General features: G+C 35.2%; 1 protein-coding gene across 1 annotated transcript; it reads left to right on the forward strand.

Moving 5' to 3' along the window:
- The first annotated feature begins 926 nt into the window (after nt 1-926).
- On the forward strand, nt 927-18,170 carry LOC121962658 (signal transducer and activator of transcription 1-alpha/beta-like). The gene is given in 26 exon segments (XM_042512894.1): nt 927-1,019; nt 4,031-4,161; nt 5,717-5,861; nt 5,947-6,042; nt 6,833-6,919; nt 7,313-7,391; nt 7,522-7,613; nt 9,231-9,382; nt 9,539-9,697; nt 10,316-10,408; nt 10,625-10,684; nt 10,775-10,795; nt 10,949-11,039; nt 11,487-11,528; nt 12,086-12,175; nt 12,292-12,390; nt 13,139-13,274; nt 13,359-13,414; nt 14,354-14,445; nt 14,833-14,972; nt 15,203-15,391; nt 16,423-16,442; nt 16,444-16,502; nt 16,584-16,680; nt 16,943-16,984; nt 17,790-18,170. Coding segments are annotated over 25 exon segments (2,295 nt in total). The 5' UTR covers nt 927-1,019; nt 4,031-4,033; the 3' UTR covers nt 17,820-18,170.

The following is an 18,170-nucleotide window of genomic DNA, read 5'->3' on the forward strand; positions in this document are numbered from 1 at the left end:
CTTGACTTCAAACAGACAAAAAATGATTTCAGAGAAAAACTAAATCACCTAAAGATGCATAATGACCAGAAAAAAAAACATTAAACAAACACAAAGATTGCATATCTTGCTCATATGTAGGTGAGGTGGTGGGGCTCTTTTACATGTCTGCGCCCAGGGGCCCACTGTCTCATTTTAGGCCCATGTTCTGACCCAAAGTCACAAGTGTGAGATGTCAACATTTACACAAGATTTTCAAATTGTCTTATTTTCATAGAAGTTCAGAACCCAAATGGTTTCACAGTTTATTTTTTTCATAAAACAACAATATATTACTCATAGCAGAAAAGCAATTTAATCACTATATAGTTTATATACAGTGTTTTCTGGCTATTATTGTTTTTGGGCTCAAAACAGAAAAAAAGTGTTTATTTCTGTTTTTCTTATAATAAATAAATTCATATTTTCCGATCTTATGTTTTGAAAAATATTTTCTTTTATTTTTGGACAAAGTTTTTTTTTTTTTTTTTTTTCAAGGATTTAGTTTCAGTTTTCAGAGTTATAGGCGTTTTAGTTACTGTAGTTTACTTTCTTTCTCAGAAAACACGTGGTCACTGTGAGCTCTTCTTTATATTGGCTTTCCTCCCCCAGAAACTACATGATGTCCTAATGAATCACAAAAACAGTCTTTATGTATAGTTTAACAACTTTATAATATACAAAAAAATAACGTTTTCTGGTGTTTATTCTTGATTTTGCGGTCATACTGATTAATATGCACTAAAAAATCTTGTGTATAATTGTTATTATGGGTACACCTCATAACTGATGGAACAGCCTGTTGTCGTTGCTCTGATTGGCTGTCAGAAGAAAAGGGGCGGGCACATCTCGGGGAGCTTAAGAGCTGATTGGCTGAAACTGTTTCCGTACACTAATAAGTAGGGTGCTTGTCACATCCGTTGCACAGTTTTTGGAAAAGCCCTTTCAGGAAAAAAATTACATTTCTGCCGTATATTATACACATTTCCTGACAATATAAGGTAGGTTTGATTACTTATTTTCTCACACAGTGATTAAATGTAACCTAAATCCGCTGTGTGTTCTCATATTGACATACTCTTCATCCAAACTGCATGCTAAAGGAAGACGAAAACATTAAAAGACTCTTTAAAAGCACCAAAAGCTCGTTATATGTCGCTACTTTTCGCTTATTTATAGGTTTTACTGAACAGTAGTTATTTAATTGAAAATTAAACGTTTTAAAAAGGTGTTTCTTGAATCTGCCACCGCCCACCACTTCCACCACTTTACGTCCAACACCTTGGATATGAGCTGCAAACATGTCCCAAATTAAGTATTTTGAGTACGTTTGTTACATCTGGTGAATAACACGTAAGCCGAATTCACCTGCGAGAGATACAAATTCAGATTAAATGATATGTTTTTTGTCATTATGCCGTTATTAATGGCACGTTTGAAATAATACACAAAAAAGCGCATTTTTGGACGGAATTTGGTTAACACAATCCCTCACAGGCTGTCCCAGATGTTGTAATCCCATTTAATTTGTTGCACCAGGTGAATACCATGTTAGCCGAATATACCAGTGGAAAATAAACATTTAGACGAAGTAGTATTTTTTGTGCTGTGATGCTGGTATTAATGGCAATTTACAAGATATCCTTAAAAAGTTGCATAACTGTACGGACTTCTTACGTAAACTAGCAATAATAGGTGGCCTCGCGGTGAAAGTTTATATGTTACACCAGGTGAACCACATATAAGCCGAAGTCTTACGTGAAAAATCTTCATTTAGAATAAGTATTATGTTTTTTTGCTATGATTCTGTTATTAATGACGATGTAAAAAGTGACATTTCACAACGAAATTCGGTTATAGAGAACTCGTGAGATTTAGTGCGTTCAGGGGTCACTCCTGCTGTGGGATACTTTCAGACCCTTTGAGAATTACTAAAGGACAGTTATACTAGCCTCTACTTGTATACTCGCTGCAGCAGTTATTTAAATAAAAATTCAACTTTTTTTGGTTTTTAAGTGGTGTTTCGTCACTGTCTGTCCCGGATGCTTTGATTTATTTGATATGTTGCAATAGATGAATAACATGTAAGCCGAAGTTTTCAGTGAAAAATATGCATATAGATAAAGTATTATATATTGTGCTATGATATTTTCATAAATGGCAAATTAGAAGGAAATTTAAAAAGTCGCATTTCTTGCTGGAATTTCGGTTCACGAGAACTATCAAGAATAGGTGGGATCAGGTACAGCAGTGGGTTCCTGCTGTAGGATATTTTTAGACTGAAGGAAGAGTGATAGCAGAGAGGAAAACGAAACCTATGGAAACACACACTTACCTTTGCCAGCTTTCTTAAGAAATGACTCAAAAATATATATTTATTTTTACAAATACTAAGTGATTCACAGATGCCAAAAGTCTGTCAAACTGTCTCAATTTCAGGTATTTAGACCAAAAATGAATTTTTGTTTTGTGTTATTTGCTTATTGGCTAAATTGGCTTACATACAATTATTTTCATGGTTTGTATACTATCTTTTAATGTTCTACTACAAAAAAGAGTTTATTTTATGAAAATATATTTTTAACATAGCCTTCTATTGTTTGTTTTGAAGAAAGAAAAAAATTCAGTACTTTAGGTTTTGTAATGGTTTAATACTGAATTATTCTAAAAGTAAACAAACATCTTCCAAACAAATACAAAAATGATAATTTTGACAAGTAGAAAAATAAAGTTAGATGCAACAATGATCTTCAGTTTTATATGTCTTATTAAGCAGTTAATTGTTACGTGTAGTAATGCAAGAATAAATCAAATGCACTTTTTTTCAGGGTACTGATCGGTTTTCAGGGTGGAAAATAAACTGTTCTGTCCACCACCCAAATGGCTAGTGAATTTTCAAGTTTCAGTTGACACTCAGTATTATTTATTTCAATGTTATCATTCAGAGTACCATCATATTTTGGGCTGACGAGTTTTACCAGCGTTCAGCTTGTGAACGTTCCCGAGAATCACATTTTGTTTTTTTGTTTTTTTTTCACCAAATGAGCCCTCTAATGCCTCAGATTTTGGACTTTTCTGTTGACAGTGAATGTATTTCGAAAAACTTAAAGAAGAAGAAACACAGCCCATAACAGTTACAGAGTCAGCTTTAGGAAGCTGAGGAAAAGAGTGTGGGAAGCAAATTCGATTGTGAAATAACTGCATTACTCTTATGTTTCTGAAAAAGGGATTAGATGAAACTGCACTGTGGGAACACTGCAGAACCAAACTTGACCAAATTAAAGAAATGTGATAAGAATAAATAAAACTGAACAGCAGCAACTGCAGGACTACAGATCGCTTAAATTTTAAAAAATGCATTTAATTATACTCAGTTAAATAGATATTTTTAATGAGTTTTTATGGTTTGAAAATGAGAATTTGTTGTCTTTACTAGAGCCAACTCATAAATCTATATTTTATTTATTCTAATAAACACCGCTCTTGAATGGTTTTTAACATATGATACACATGTTGTTTATATTTCTTATTTATTTCTGTATATTTACATATGTTGTTGTACATTGTAGCATAATATTGTTTAGATTTTTAACTTAAAATACAATTTTTTGTGATCAAATTTTTATTTAGTTTTTGTGCAAGGTGTAATAACATACATGTACACACAGCCACATTTCATCCATATGTTTCACAAATTTTGCGATATTGATACTCCCAACAGAAAGTTAACTGTCAACTGTAAAACATTTCTCTCAGCTCATATTTTTAAAAAATCCTTATGAAAAATGTTTATTATGTAATGTGTTATGGTTGAAAATAATCTATAAAAGAAGAGGGGAAAAAAGGACATAATAATTTAATAATCCACAGATTGCATTTATTTACATGCGTGAAAGGGAGTAGGAAGAAGTATAAATTTATTTAATCCAAACCTTAAACTCTTCTGTAAGTGCAGATTTTGTCTCTAAGTGAACAAACCTTTAAACTCTCGAGTTTTCTGTCTTTTCCCCAGAAGATGGCGCAGTGGTGCCAACTCCAGATGCTGGACTGTAAGTACCTGGAGCAGGTGGACCAGCTGTACGACGACTCGTTCCCCATGGACATCCGGCAGTACCTGAGCAAGTGGATCGAGAGCATCGACTGGTAAGAGGACAAACTCTCAAAAATGGGTCCATTTACATATGATCTTTGTGTCTTTTTTATTTTTTAAAATCTTCTTCTAACATTTCTTTTTTTAATGTTTCAATTTTTATTAAAGTTGTTTATTTTCAATATCAAACACACTCGTATCGCTCGGTGCACAAAACGGGCTTGAAAAATTATTATTATATATTATTATTATTTTCTACTTTTATTGAGTTAATTTTTTTTAACTAACATCAGTCCTAATCATAAATATCAAATAACACAAAAAATGAAATACTTTGAATATACTACATGCTAAGTAGATTTTTTTAAAATGATCACAGCCATCACAGTGATTAACAGCAACATTGACTTTTATAAAATTATTATTTTTGTGTGCAGTGTCAAATACTCACATTCATACCTCTCTGCACATAGACTCTTTTTAACCCTTTAAATACCAGGTTTTTGTCATGATGCCACTATATTTATAGATGAAAAAATATATATTTTCAATATACTACATGATGATGACAGTCTGGGATATGTCAGTGTGTGAGTGTAGCTGCTGACAGTCTGGGATATGTCAGTGTGTGAGTGTAGCTGCTGACAGTCTGGGATATGTCAGTGTGTGAGTGTAGCTGCTGACAGTCTGGGATATGTCAGTGTGTGAGTGTAGCTGCTGACAGTCTGGGATATGTCAGTGATCAGGCAGCTACATTGACTGTGACAGGTCACCTAGTGGAAATAGCATGTATTTCCTCCATATGCCAAATATGGTCAAAATGACCTCATCAGGTGGAAAATAGTCAAAATGACAAATTCAGTCAAAAGCCCAGAATGACACCCAGAAATAATACAAGTCCTGTTTTTCTGCTCTGATGGCTGTGGGATCAAAAATGTCAGTTTGAATGGGTTTCAATGGAGCATTTTTGGACCTGAACAGTCTGAATGTAACTATTTAGTTTCCACAGTGTATTTTAGACTTATTGTAGGAGCTGAGCTGCAAATTCACAGATTACATTCAAATACACAATCTGGACTACATTTAGGACACATGCATGAACACACACACAATTATCCAAAAATTAAGAATGGAAAGCATGTAAATGGCAACAAACAGTCCCTAAGGGTTAAATCAGGTTGTATTTATGTAAACATAACAGAAATCGTAAGAAGAACAAACTAAAATGCAGTTAAGAGATGGCGGAAGAAGAAACAAAAAACCCCAAAAATAATTAAAAATAATGTCAATCTATGGTCAGATCTTGATTTTATCGTTTTTTTTTTTTTTTGTTCACTGATTAATTCTTTAAGTTTGGTAATTATTGTGTCAGTTGTAGTAGAAATGCAGTTACGTGAAACAATAAGATTTTTAGCAAACTACAGAGCTGTAATTCTTTATCAAACAAAAATTCTCTCGTTCGAACGTCTCCTATTTGCTGCCTTGCTGTGTTTATTTATTACTGAAACTTGACTACTTTTTGGACCTAAATTTTTTGTAGAACTTGATTAATAAAAACAGTCATTGGCTGCGTGTGTCATAGTGTTACTGTGTCGTCTGGCTCCTCAGGGACACGGTGGCGATCCAGGACTCTCTGGCCACCGTCCGCTTCCACGACCTCCTGGCTCAGCTGGACGACCAGCACAGCCGCTTCGCCCTGGAGAACAACTTCCTGCTGCAGCACAACATCCGCAAGATCAAGAGGAACCTGCAGGTACGAGCGAACCCAGCCGGAGCAGAGAATTTCTAATCTTTGTTTGGTTTGTTAGTCGTTGTTATAACCGTGTTTGTCTCTGCAGGATCGGTTCCAGGAAGACCCGGTCCACATGGCCATGATCATCTCCAGAAACCTGAAGGAGGAGCAGAAGATCCTCGCCATCGCCAAGAGCACCGAGGTAAAACCTGCAGGGTTTTTACGCCTTTTTTCTTAGATAACGGGGGAAACTGGAATACCCTCCACTAATTGTAAATGTTTAATTTTACAAAAAAGAGTAAAATGTTCAAACATAAACACTATTTTTATTTGTTTCAAATCTGTTTCTTAAGGATGATTTTGGCATTTTATCAACCTGTACACTATCTTTATACGTTTTTTGCGTCTAAGTGACTAATAAGAACGTCCATTAACCCTTTGAAACCTGAAATTTGGCTTCATTTCTTTCAGAAACATTTTTTTAAAAACACTGAAAAACAATAAATATATAGATAAAATATTTATAGTATTAATTATAAATATAGTTTTAATGACATTTTTACCTTTTTATTATCGATATGTATTTTGACAACAAAGTGAAGGAGATGAAAGTCACAGTCCACGTGAGAATTATAAATATAGTTTTAATGACATTTTTACCTTTTTATTATCGATATGTATTTTTTTTTCCTAATTTCTAACATCAAACCAATTTGCTCAATTTCTTAAAGGTTTAGATGCATGTGAAAGGCGCCTGAACGCAGCTTAAATATACTGATGACACAAAACACCCGGTTAGATGTGAAAATGTGCTCAATAAAAACTCAAATTACTGTTCACCTGAAAAACTTAATTATATTTAGAATTATTCTGTAAAATAATTTCAAATATATCATTTTTATCCATTTTTATTTGGTGTTTAGAGGAGAAATTCCTTCAGGGAAATGTTGTCGCTATAAACTCATCAACAGTAAAATATTTCGGTTGTGCAGCAGGAGGGCGAGGGGACGGTGTCGGCGATGGTGGTGGAGAAACAGAAGCTGGACAACAAAGTGAAGGAGATGAAAGACAGAGTCCAGGTGAGACACCGTGGGACAAAGAGACACAACACCGAATACAGACAGTTTATGTGAAATCTGTTCATTTAAACTTTTTGTTTATTGATTTTATTGAAGTGCTACAAGCATGTTATTTGATTTTGTTTCATTTTATTTTATTTTATTTATTTATTTTTTTTTGCCTTATCGTGGTTCATCTTGACCTTTTTGGGATGTATTAAAAAATAAAAAATAAAAAGGAAATGTATGGACGTAGGCTAGCTAATTTAAAGATGACAGACCTCTTGATGTTGTATGGATACAGATAACTGAAACAAACAAAAACTGTCTGATTGTTTCATTTGTTAACTTTTCTGTTTCTACTTCTGCTGCCAAAGTGTCTCTAATGGATCCAAGTTCTTGTCAAACCTTCAGGTGGCGGATCAGAACATCAAAAACCTCGAAGATCTGCAGGACGAGTACGACTTCAAAGTCAACACACTGAGGAACAGAGGTGAGACGGTGCTGAGGTGTCACACAAGACGTCACAAATCAGACAGAAATTCAGTTTTGGGACATGAAGAAGTGACGTAGAAAAAGCTTGTTTGAGGAGCTAACTTTTGTTTTTATTCCTGTTTGTGCAGAGAATGAAATGAACGGCATGACGGCGAAGGAGCTGGAGAAAGAGAAGCTGACGGTCGGGAGGATGGGCTTCGAACTGAAAGCCAAACGACAGGTGAGCAGACGAACGCAGTGTCCAGAGTCGCCCTCGTTCACTGGACCTCGCAGGAATCAGAAATGCTGCTGCAGTTGTCTTTCTGAGTTTAATTAGTGCTTCCACATCCCCTCAGTCCTCAATGTTGCGTAACAGCTGACGCAGCACTCTGAGAGCGAAGGGAAGTGAAACGCGCCTGTCCTCGTTCACTTTCAGCATGACTATCACGGATCGACAGCCAGTTTCAGGATGAGCGCTTGACTACTTTCTATAAACCATCAGAATGACACATGAACAAATCAGAATCTGGTTTTATTTAATGCCAAGTACATTCACATATACAAGGACTTTGAGTCTGTGTTTTGGTGCAAAACAATTAACATTAGAGGAAGAATAAAAAATGTCAGTTTAAATAGAATACAATCTGAGATAAAAAAATAAAGAAGCAATGCAAAAATAAAAAGGAAAATAGAATATTAAAGTGCAATGGAGGGATTGTACAGTTGTTCATAATGAGTTAAATAAAGTAAACTGGTGCAGACTGCTGTGAGCTGAAGGCGTCTCCTGCAGATTAATGCAGCACAGACACTCGGCTGCATCACTCTCTATATACAATAATAATATAATAATTCCTGAGTGCGATCTGTGTCATGATTATCATAGCTGTTATTTTTTATGATATCTTTAAAAATGGCATTTTTTTCCTGCATTTGCAAATAATGTTGAGAATACAGAAATCACACACGCTGAACAAGACAGCAAAACGTAAATATTAACTGTAATAATAAATATGGCCGTTTTCAATAAATAATCCAGCAGTAAGATTTTGCTAAGCTACTCGATGAACTGTTCTGTGTTTTATATTTAGTGGTTTAATTCATCATCTTCTTCCTCTGTGGTGTAACCAGAGTTTCGCTTATTGCTGCCGTCAAACCGCAGAGGAATTTTCCTGCATCAAATGCGTAACTGCAATGCATTGTGGGTGGGGAAACTCCAGTTTGCAGAAACTGATAAAAACATTTTTTTCTCCATCTCTGAGACGCTTCCTTGTTATTTACACGAGTTTTATTTCGTTTATTGTCAGACTCTATTATAGACTCTGATAAGTCCGTCTTCCTTTTTTTGGGTTTCTTTGCAGTGTCGCCAGTTGTTGCAAAAGCTGGAACTTTCTCTGCAGGATTCGCCGCCACTTTAGCGTCTGAAGGGACGAGCATCTGCAGACAACATTATTTCATTAACAGTGATTGATATTGTGCATTTAAAATAGTTTATGTCTTTATTATGCACTCATGTTATCTCAGTTGGACTTTCTTGATTAAATAAAAGTGTATTTATAAAAAATCTATAATACTGTGGTAGATGAAAATATATGGAAACTGTGGAGTGTGCAGGTAAAGTATGTAATCTGTGCGCCTTTTATTTATATTTTCACTCTTTCTGAATTTGTGCTGCACAAATGTGATTTCTCTTGGGATAAATAAAGTTCCAGCTTTAGAGAAATTAAAGGACTAAACACAAGTTTAAAAGGATTTTGATATTTTTTTAGAATAGATTTAGAGCAAAGAGTGTTTTGGAAAGTGTAATTTTCTGATTTAAATCATCTTAAAATGTCTAAAAATGTCTTCTGCCGGTCCTCAGGACGTGGTGGCCCAGCTGGGCGAACTCCTGAACGTCACTCAGACGCTGCTGTCGGACCTGATCTCCGAGGAGCTGCCGGAGTGGAAGCAGCGGCAGCAGATCGCCTGTATCGGAGGGCCGCCCAACGCCTGCGTGGACCAGCTGCAGAACTGGTGAGACTTCCTGCGTCCAACAGCCTCAAAAACAAATAAAAAACAGCTCAACGTTTCCTTCAATGTCCGAATTAAACGTCCTCGTCTTTATTACTCTCCCTCCTTCTCCTCCTCCTGCGTCTCCTCGTCCTCCTGCGTCTCCTCGTCCTCCTGCAGGTTCACAGCAGTAGCAGAGAGTCTCCAGCAGGTCCGTCAGCACCTGAAGAAGCTGCAGGAGTTGGAGCAAAAGTTCACCTACGACAGCGACCCCATCACACAGAAAAAAGCTTACCTGGAGGCCCGAGCCCTGGAGCTCCTCAAGAACCTCCTCTCGCAGTAAGAGACCTCACACACAAGTTATTAACCCTTTCACACCTGGATGGACATCAGCTTTCTTGCTTGTGCTGCTTTTAGACACCTTCCACATACATTTAAACCCCTGAAACCTGAGAAAATTAGTTTGATTTCTTTCAAAAACAGAAAAAAACTGAAAAAAAGTGACAAGAAAATAATAATAATGATAAAAAAAATAAAATTTATATAAATAGTACTTTTCAAAATGTTACAAAGTGCTGTACAATAAAACACACACAGGAAAAAAAATCTAAAACAGAATACAAAGGAAAATTGTGAGGTAAAAAATATATTTGAAATTAGCTTGGGGGGGCGTTATTCGATGTGAAAAAAAAATAATCTCAATGTCAAAATGAACATGTCAAGAAAAAATATATTTCTCATTTACTTGATTATTTAAAATTCTGTTTCAGAAAAAAATAAAAAATGTTAACTTGTTTGAGGTCATTTTCTGCTTTTCTTTTTTACTTATTTGCAAGTAATTTTCAAATTTCTTAAAAATGATGTTCAGTGACGTCATTATTAATCCTGTTGTATGGCTCAGTTTTTTGTATAATAATGTAATAATGGACTTGTGTGTGTGTGTGTGTGTGTGTGTAGCTCTCTGGTTGTAGAGAGGCAGCCCTGCATGCCCACCCACCCACAGAGACCGCTGGTGCTGAAAACAGGCGTCCAATTCACAGTCAAACTCCGGTAAGAATCAAAAGGGAATTCATTCTCTTTTTTCCAATTTTCCTTTTTTTTTTTAAAAAAAAAAAAAATTGAATATGTTGTATTTTGAACATCGAAAAAATAAAACCTACTAAATAAATATGTAGGTAAAATTAGTTTTTAATGTATTTATTTTTCCATAATTTCTGAATTTTTGTCCTTTTGTCCTCTGATATACACTGCGTCTTTTCGTTTCAGGTTCCTGGTGAAGCTGCAGGAGTTTAACTACCAGCTCAAAGTCAAAGCACTGTTTGATAAGTAAGCTGCGTTCAACATGTAGTGTTACTGTTGAAAAGTGTTGTTTAATGTTTGAACGTGTGGTTAAATAAATCTTCTTGTGTTCCTCAGAGACGTGACGGAGAAGAAAGGGTGCGTCTCAAAACCATTCACAGACATTTCACTTTATTTAATTTAAGTTTCATGCTGATACTTCCACTATAATAATAATAATAAAAATAATAATAGCATTGAATAAATTACTGTTAACAGCTCTTATTAATTGCCTAATTGATGTTTGATCAGGTTTCGGAAGTTCAACATTTTGGGGACAAACACCAAAGTTATGAACATGGAGGAGTCGAACGGCAGCCTGGCAGCAGAGTTCAGACATTTGGTAAAATTTTTTATACTTTTCTTGAATATTTTATTTATTTTTATACTCTTATCAATAAAATGTGGAAGTTAAATGTGGTTGTTTTGAGAGATTTTTAGCTCATGAATAATTTCTCAGTAAATTAAAAAATGAAACCTGGACTTTTTAATTCTAAAAAAATTAAAGTGCATGTGAGTCAGACCTAAAACTAAAAACCACACACAAGACTTTTCTTTTTCGTCTTCTTCTCTGCCCTAATTTTTTTTTGTGCATATTTGTTGTGTGTGAAGCACACTGAGCTTATATTGTATGAAATGTGCTTTATGAATAAAGTTGGCTTGACTTAAACGTAATAACTGTTATCAAAAAGAATGAATTTGGAAAAAAATATGCTGGATTACTTTAAGAGCACAAAACAGAAACTTTTACTAACTTTTAAGTTTCACTAACTTCTTGTTCTTTACGCAGCAACTGAAAGAGCAGAAAGTTGCAGGCAACCGAACAAACGAGGTAAGAGCCTTAGTGACCCTGCTCTCCTTTTTTATTTTTTTTAATTACTTTGTTTAATTTTTAAATATTTTTATTTTATTTTAATTTTTTTCCATATTATCCTTTTATTTTTTTTTTATTAGACTGCTTTATAAATGTATCTCTTTATACTTAATTTATGTATTTTTTGCCAATATTAGTTGTTTAATATTGGCATTAATTACATGACTCGTCAATATAAGCTAAAATAGATTTTTGTATATTAGATTTTTTTAGTGTTTTTATGATTATTGCATATTCAAGAAGTCTCATTAACTTAACTGTGTCATCTTCATTGCACCCTTTCAGAAAAAAATGTACAATAAAACAACAAACAGGTTTTTTAATGTGCAGACGATGAGGTTAAAATGAAAATTTAGTCCGAATATTTTGTCAGTATTAGTGTTTTTTGGATACTTCAGGGGTATGAGGGGTATGGGTGTATGTTGTAGTTTTGTGTCAGCTGTGTGTGTGTGTGTGTGTGTGTGTGTGCGTGTGTGCGTGTGTGCGTGCGTGCGTGCGTGTGTGTGTTTTTTCAGGGTCCTCTGATCGTCACAGAGGAGCTCCACTCGCTCAGCTTCGAGTCCGAGCTGCAGGTCAACCAGTCGGGACTCGACATCAAACTGGAGGTGAGACCGGACGACAGAAAGCGTTTTCTTGTTGTTGTTTTTTTTACTCTGGGCTTGTTTGCATTTTAGTTCATTATTGTTTGTTGTTGTTTGTTGTTTACATGCTGTTGTTTTAGGCCATGTCTCTGCCTGTGGTGGTGATCTCTAACGTCTGTCAGCTGCCCAGCGGCTGGGCCTCCATCCTCTGGTACAACATGCTGACCACCGAGCCCAAAGTGAGCACGCACACACACACACACACACACACGAGCGCACACACACACACACACACACACACATAACCACACATAACCACACATACAAAGAAAAACCGGAAAGTAAATTTTTGTTTTTTTTTTCCCCTTATTTTTTAGATAATTTTCTTATAAACTTTTTACTTATTTCGTTCATCATTTTTGGGTGATGTCCCTTTAAGTTGCTCATTGCCTCCCCTCCATGTCTTTGCAAGAAATCAAACCAATGTGGTTTTAAAGGGTTAAAGTACAAAATAATGTTTTCATAAATCCAGTAGCAGTTGGGTATGTTTGACCTAAAAAAATTTTTGTTTATTTATTTATTTTTTTTAAGGTGATTAAAAAAAAAGGTAGAAGAGATGTCGGGAAAATGTCCAGAAATTTATATTCATAATTATTATGACTATATATTAAAAATTATTTCACAGGAAAGAAATATGCTTTTTTTCCCCTTCAAATTACAGAAACCTTTTTGTGTCATTTTTTGTGTAATTTGTTTTTTCTTTTTTTTCTGTCTTTATCTTTTTTTTGCATATTTTCAGATAAATTTCTTGTTTTTTTTGGCCATGTTGTGTTAAGTTGCTCGTCACCTTCTCTCCATGTTTTTAACAAGTAAATGAAAGTTTTAAAGGGGTTAAAGTCCACATTAATGTTTTGATGAATCCAGTGTCGCTCAGGTATTTTTGACATGCACTCTGTTGTTACTGAAGTTTTCTCTCCTCGTCTTCAGAATCTGAAGTTCTTCATCACCCCTCCGGCGGCGAAGTGGTCTCAGCTGTCTGAGGTCCTCAGCTGGCAGTTCTCCTCCGTCACCAAGCGAGGCCTGAACCAGGAGCAGCTCAACATGCTGGCTGACAAACTGCTCGGTATGAAACCCCTCTGATAGCTGCAGATGTTTAACTCTTTAACCTCAGCGGAGAGAAATGTAAAACCTGAATGCTTCTCTGCAGGAGCGAAAGCCCAGAGGAACCCGGAGGGGCAGATCCCCTGGATCAAATTCTGCAAGGTGAGAAACAGACTACAGACAAAGATTTCTGACTGCAGTCGTCTTAATAATGAATCAAACTAAGCAAATGTTCTGTGCTGCTGCTGCTGCTAATAATAATAATAATAATAATAAATAATAATAATAATAATAATAATAATAATAATAATAATAATAATAATAATAATAACTTAATTTTTTTTCCTGACATTGTTGGCACTCCTGAAGCTTGATTTTTTTTTTTTTTATAGAAAAATGTCCCAGAAATGTACTGATGACAACCAAACTGAACACATTTAAAATCATAGGATTTGGATCTAAATTTGAAATTCATGATGTTGCCAATAAATCATCATATTAAGATGGTGATTTTTTTTCTGTCATCTTCTTCTCCTGACAGCAGTCAGCAGCTCCATCTGCTGGCCAGAATCTGCTACAGTCAGGGAGACAAATCAATTATTGATGAATAAATCCACAGGAATACAAACAAAAAGAAAACCAAACAGTAAAATAATGCATAGCTTTCAAACATGTTTTTCAACATTAAAACAGACATTTTTTGGTCCAGATTAGCTGTTCGGATCTTAAGTTAGACGTGACGTCTAAAGGAGTCTAATAAATAAGATTCTGATTGGTTGTTAGTATTTCTGTCGTTCATAAAATCGCTCTGGGAGTGATCCAAACGATATCGTTCAACACTTTCCTTGTTAAAGTAGTCGCGTGGACTCCGCCATCCACTTTCTAAAAACTAAACTTACTGTTCTTGGTGTGGACGGCTCTTTAGTCTCGATCGCAGGACAGACAGGAGCAGCTGGTCTGAGAGATTTCGGGTTGAAAAGGAGATCAGAACGTCACCACTATCTGTCAGTTGTGCATTTATTCTTTTGTATTTCTGCTCTGTTGAGTATCTTTGGGAAACTAAACTTTTTATTTTTAAATTTTTTTTGTCCAGCAGCAGAGAGTGCAAACGAGAAAGCTTTCCCCTTCTGGTTGTGGATTGAAGGAATCCTGGATTTGATTAAAAGACACCTGCTTTCCCTCTGGAACGACGGGTGAGTGCTGCTGCTATTTTCTATGGACTGTGTGTGAGTTATTTTCCGTCAGTTAGTAGTAAAAATACTTTTTACAATTTGCACAAACTGTTGGGTAATTTTAATTTAAAACAAAGCATTGTTTATAGACTTGTCCTGCATGCAAAACTGTAAAGAAAGCTGTCAGACTGCAGTAAAGTGAACAGTATTACCTCTGGGATACAGTGCACAGGCTTGGACATGAATTGTTTTGTCCAGCTGCCACCATAGCTAAGATCTACCAGCCACTCTGTAGATTTCGGTTGTGATTTTTCGGTGGTTAGTGAAGCAAATCTAGCAGCCACTTGTGGATTTTACCAGCACTTGGCTGGTTTCTAATTTCCAACCCTCGCTGTTTTCTGTCTGCAGCTCCATCATGGGCTTCCTCAGCAAAGAGCGGGAGAAAGCTCTGCTGAGCGATAAGTGTCCCGGTACCTTCCTGCTCCGATTCAGTGAGAGCAGCAAAGAGGGCGCCATCACCTTCACCTGGATCGAACATGACGTCCACGGTGAGAAAAAAACGTGTCAACTCTGCAACATGAAGTGACAAATACAAGGGGATTTTTAAAAAAAAAAAACATCCAATGTCAATGATTTATTTGGAATTTTACACTTTAACTGTTTGTCTTTGCAGAAATGAAAAAAAGACGATATACATGTAGATGAGGTAGATTTTGGGACATCATTACTTATTTATATATTATTACTGATGAAAATGTGTGTCTCCTTACGAACCCAGACAAGCCTCTCTTCCACTCCGTGGAGCCGTACACAAAGAAGGAGCTCACCGCCGTCTCTCTGCCCGACATCATCCGCACATACAAGGTGATGGCCGCCGAGAACATCCCGGAGAACCCGCTCCGCTTCCTCTACCCCAACATCCCCAAAGACAAGGCCTTCGGGAAATACTACCCCAAACCCTCTGAGAGTGAGTCACCAATACTTTCCTTTTACAAAAGGACTTTACTATTCACCGAATTCCACAAAGTTAGTCCAAAATAATGCAAATTAACTCCTTTACAAGCAGAGAAACAGACAGAAAATGTTGAAAATTTGCAGAACTCTGAAATCCCATGAATTGTAAAAATAAAACACTATCAAATATTCAACAGTTAAGTATTTTTGCTGATAATACTTAAGTACTTTTACTTTGGCAGGATTTTGAAAGCAGGATTTTTAATTAATAAAGCTTTTATTGTATTTGTACACTCAACAAAATTAGGCGATAAACTTGTGATCAGTGCAATAAAAATACACAGGAAAACATAAAGAAACATAATAACCTCAGCAAACAAAAATCCACAGTCAAAATCATGGGGTCTAAAATATTATGTAAAACAAAAAAAAATATATAGTGCAATTTTGCACTAGAAAAAACTCATCATTACACTAGAATAAATCTAATTATTGGACCAGAATCAATATATTATTGCATCAGAATAAATGTAAATATTGTATTGAAATAATTGTTATTGTTATTTGCCCTCAATTTATATAATTATTGCTTGAGAATAAATTACATTTTTGCTCTAAAATAAATTAAATATTTGCATAACATTAAATGTAGTTATGGCACAAGAATATATGTAATAATTGCATTACCATACATGTACATTTTTGCTCAGGAATAAAAAATGTAATTATTGCATTATAAAAAAGTAAGTGTTGTTCTGGAAAAAAATAATTATCAATAATAATAATAAAAGTTAATAATAATTAATGTTATTATTGGACTAGAAGACATATAATTATTGGATTAGTATTAATGTAAACATGCACTAGAATAAATTTAATTTCCAACAACATCAAATGTAATTTTTGCACTAGTATAAATACAGTTGTTGTAATAGAATACATGTATCTGATTACTGTGCACTGTCTCTAATTTCACTCGTAAAAATTTACACATTTTTATTCAAAACTTCGTTACATTTTTTTAACGCTCAAATCTGCTTCCAGCTCCAGAGCCCATGGACGTGGGAGAACGGTCCGGAGAAGAGCGGCTACATGAAGACAGAGCTCATATCTGTCTCTGAAGTGTAAGTATTTATAATAAATGTCAACATATTATTTTAAGAAAACAGATTGAACTGGGTTAATATTTGTGTTCTTCTGTGCAGACATCCGTCCAGACTGCAGGACAACATGATGCCGATGTCTCCTGACGACTACAAAGTTTTGTCGCAGTATGTCAGTCCCAGAGACATCGATGCCGTGGTGAGTTTAAGACAAGTCAAATATTTTTTTTGTTTTTCTTCAGTGGAATCAGAGCTGCTGCTCCTTTTGCTTCAGTACATCATCAGCATGAAGTACTTTTACACTCATGATAAACTTTGATATTTTTTGACGGATGTACTAAAGCGACATCAGAGCTTTGTTGCAAACTTTTTTTCCTATTTAAATCAAGTTTCCGGTGCATTCTTTGTCTGTTTGTCTGCAAATCTTGCTGTCTTTGTTTGTCTTCCCTCTCTGCTTTCAGACCTGCAATCTGATTTCTGGATTTGAAGAGTTTGACGTTCAGGTAGATGCAGCTTTAATCTGTTGCTCTACACTGATTAGTAAAGCTAGACATAAAAAAAAACACAAAAAAACAAGTAAATTTAAATACCATATGAAAACATTTTGAAACGTTTTAAGACATATTGTATATCAGACACACCATTCATTTACTTTTTTATGTCCAAAATAGAATAAAAAGTAAAAGTATAACATGTTGTCCAATAAAAAAGACAAAAAGGTCATACTATAACATGTCAAAAACATTAAAAAAAAAAAAAAAAGGTCATACTATAGCATGTGGTCCATAATGGCACAAAAAAAGTCATAGTATGTTGAAAAAAAGGCCAAAAACTTCATAATTTAGCATGTCGAAAAAATACTGCAGTATGTGGAAAAGAGTCAAATTTTGACATGTCCCAAAAATGGCTGAAAATGACTTATTATAGCCTGTAGAGACCTGTCATGGTATACAAAGTCAAAAAAAGCCCAGAAGTCATAATTTAGCATGTTGAAAAAAAGGCCAAAATGGCCATACTCTATATATGACGTCTTAGTACAGCATGTTGTCCAAAAAATGCATTGAAACATCACACTTTAATTAATAAAAAAATAAAAATTTATAAAAATTATAAAGAATTATAAGAATTCATACTGTAGTTTGTTGTCAAAAACTGGCATTAAAATTTAACAGGATAGCATGTGATTTTAAAAACATTAAAAAAAGCCTTATTGTTTCTGTGTTTTATGTGTTTTATATATTTTTTTCGGACACATTGCTGAGCCAGAATAATCCATGAAGTCGTCTTTCTCTCGTCTTTTCTTCTCAGATGAGTGCAGACTTCCAGGATGAAAACTGAGTGTCTTCACTTCACGCTGTAGTTTCTCCTGTCTGTCATGACTCTTAGACTACGTTCAGACTGCAGGCATGAGTGGCCCAATTCCAATTTTTTTCGCTCGTATGTGAATTATATCTGATTTTTTTATAACAGTGTGAACAGCACAGATCACATGGAAAACGATTTTTTCAAATCCGACCTGGGCCTCTTTCATATGTGGTCCTAAATCAGGTCCGATGTTTTCCAATAATAAGTATTTGGGATGACGCTTCTGTCCGAGCCTAATTAGATTGTTTGTACCGTAACCGGTCCGTGTTTGAAAGTATCCCAAAAGAAATGACCAAGTGCGGCCATAGAGAAAGTGGTATAGTC

Source organism: Plectropomus leopardus, chromosome 24, assembly GCF_008729295.1.
Source record: "Plectropomus leopardus isolate mb chromosome 24, YSFRI_Pleo_2.0, whole genome shotgun sequence".
In the NCBI taxonomy this organism is placed as follows: Eukaryota; Metazoa; Chordata; class Actinopteri; order Perciformes; family Serranidae; genus Plectropomus; species Plectropomus leopardus.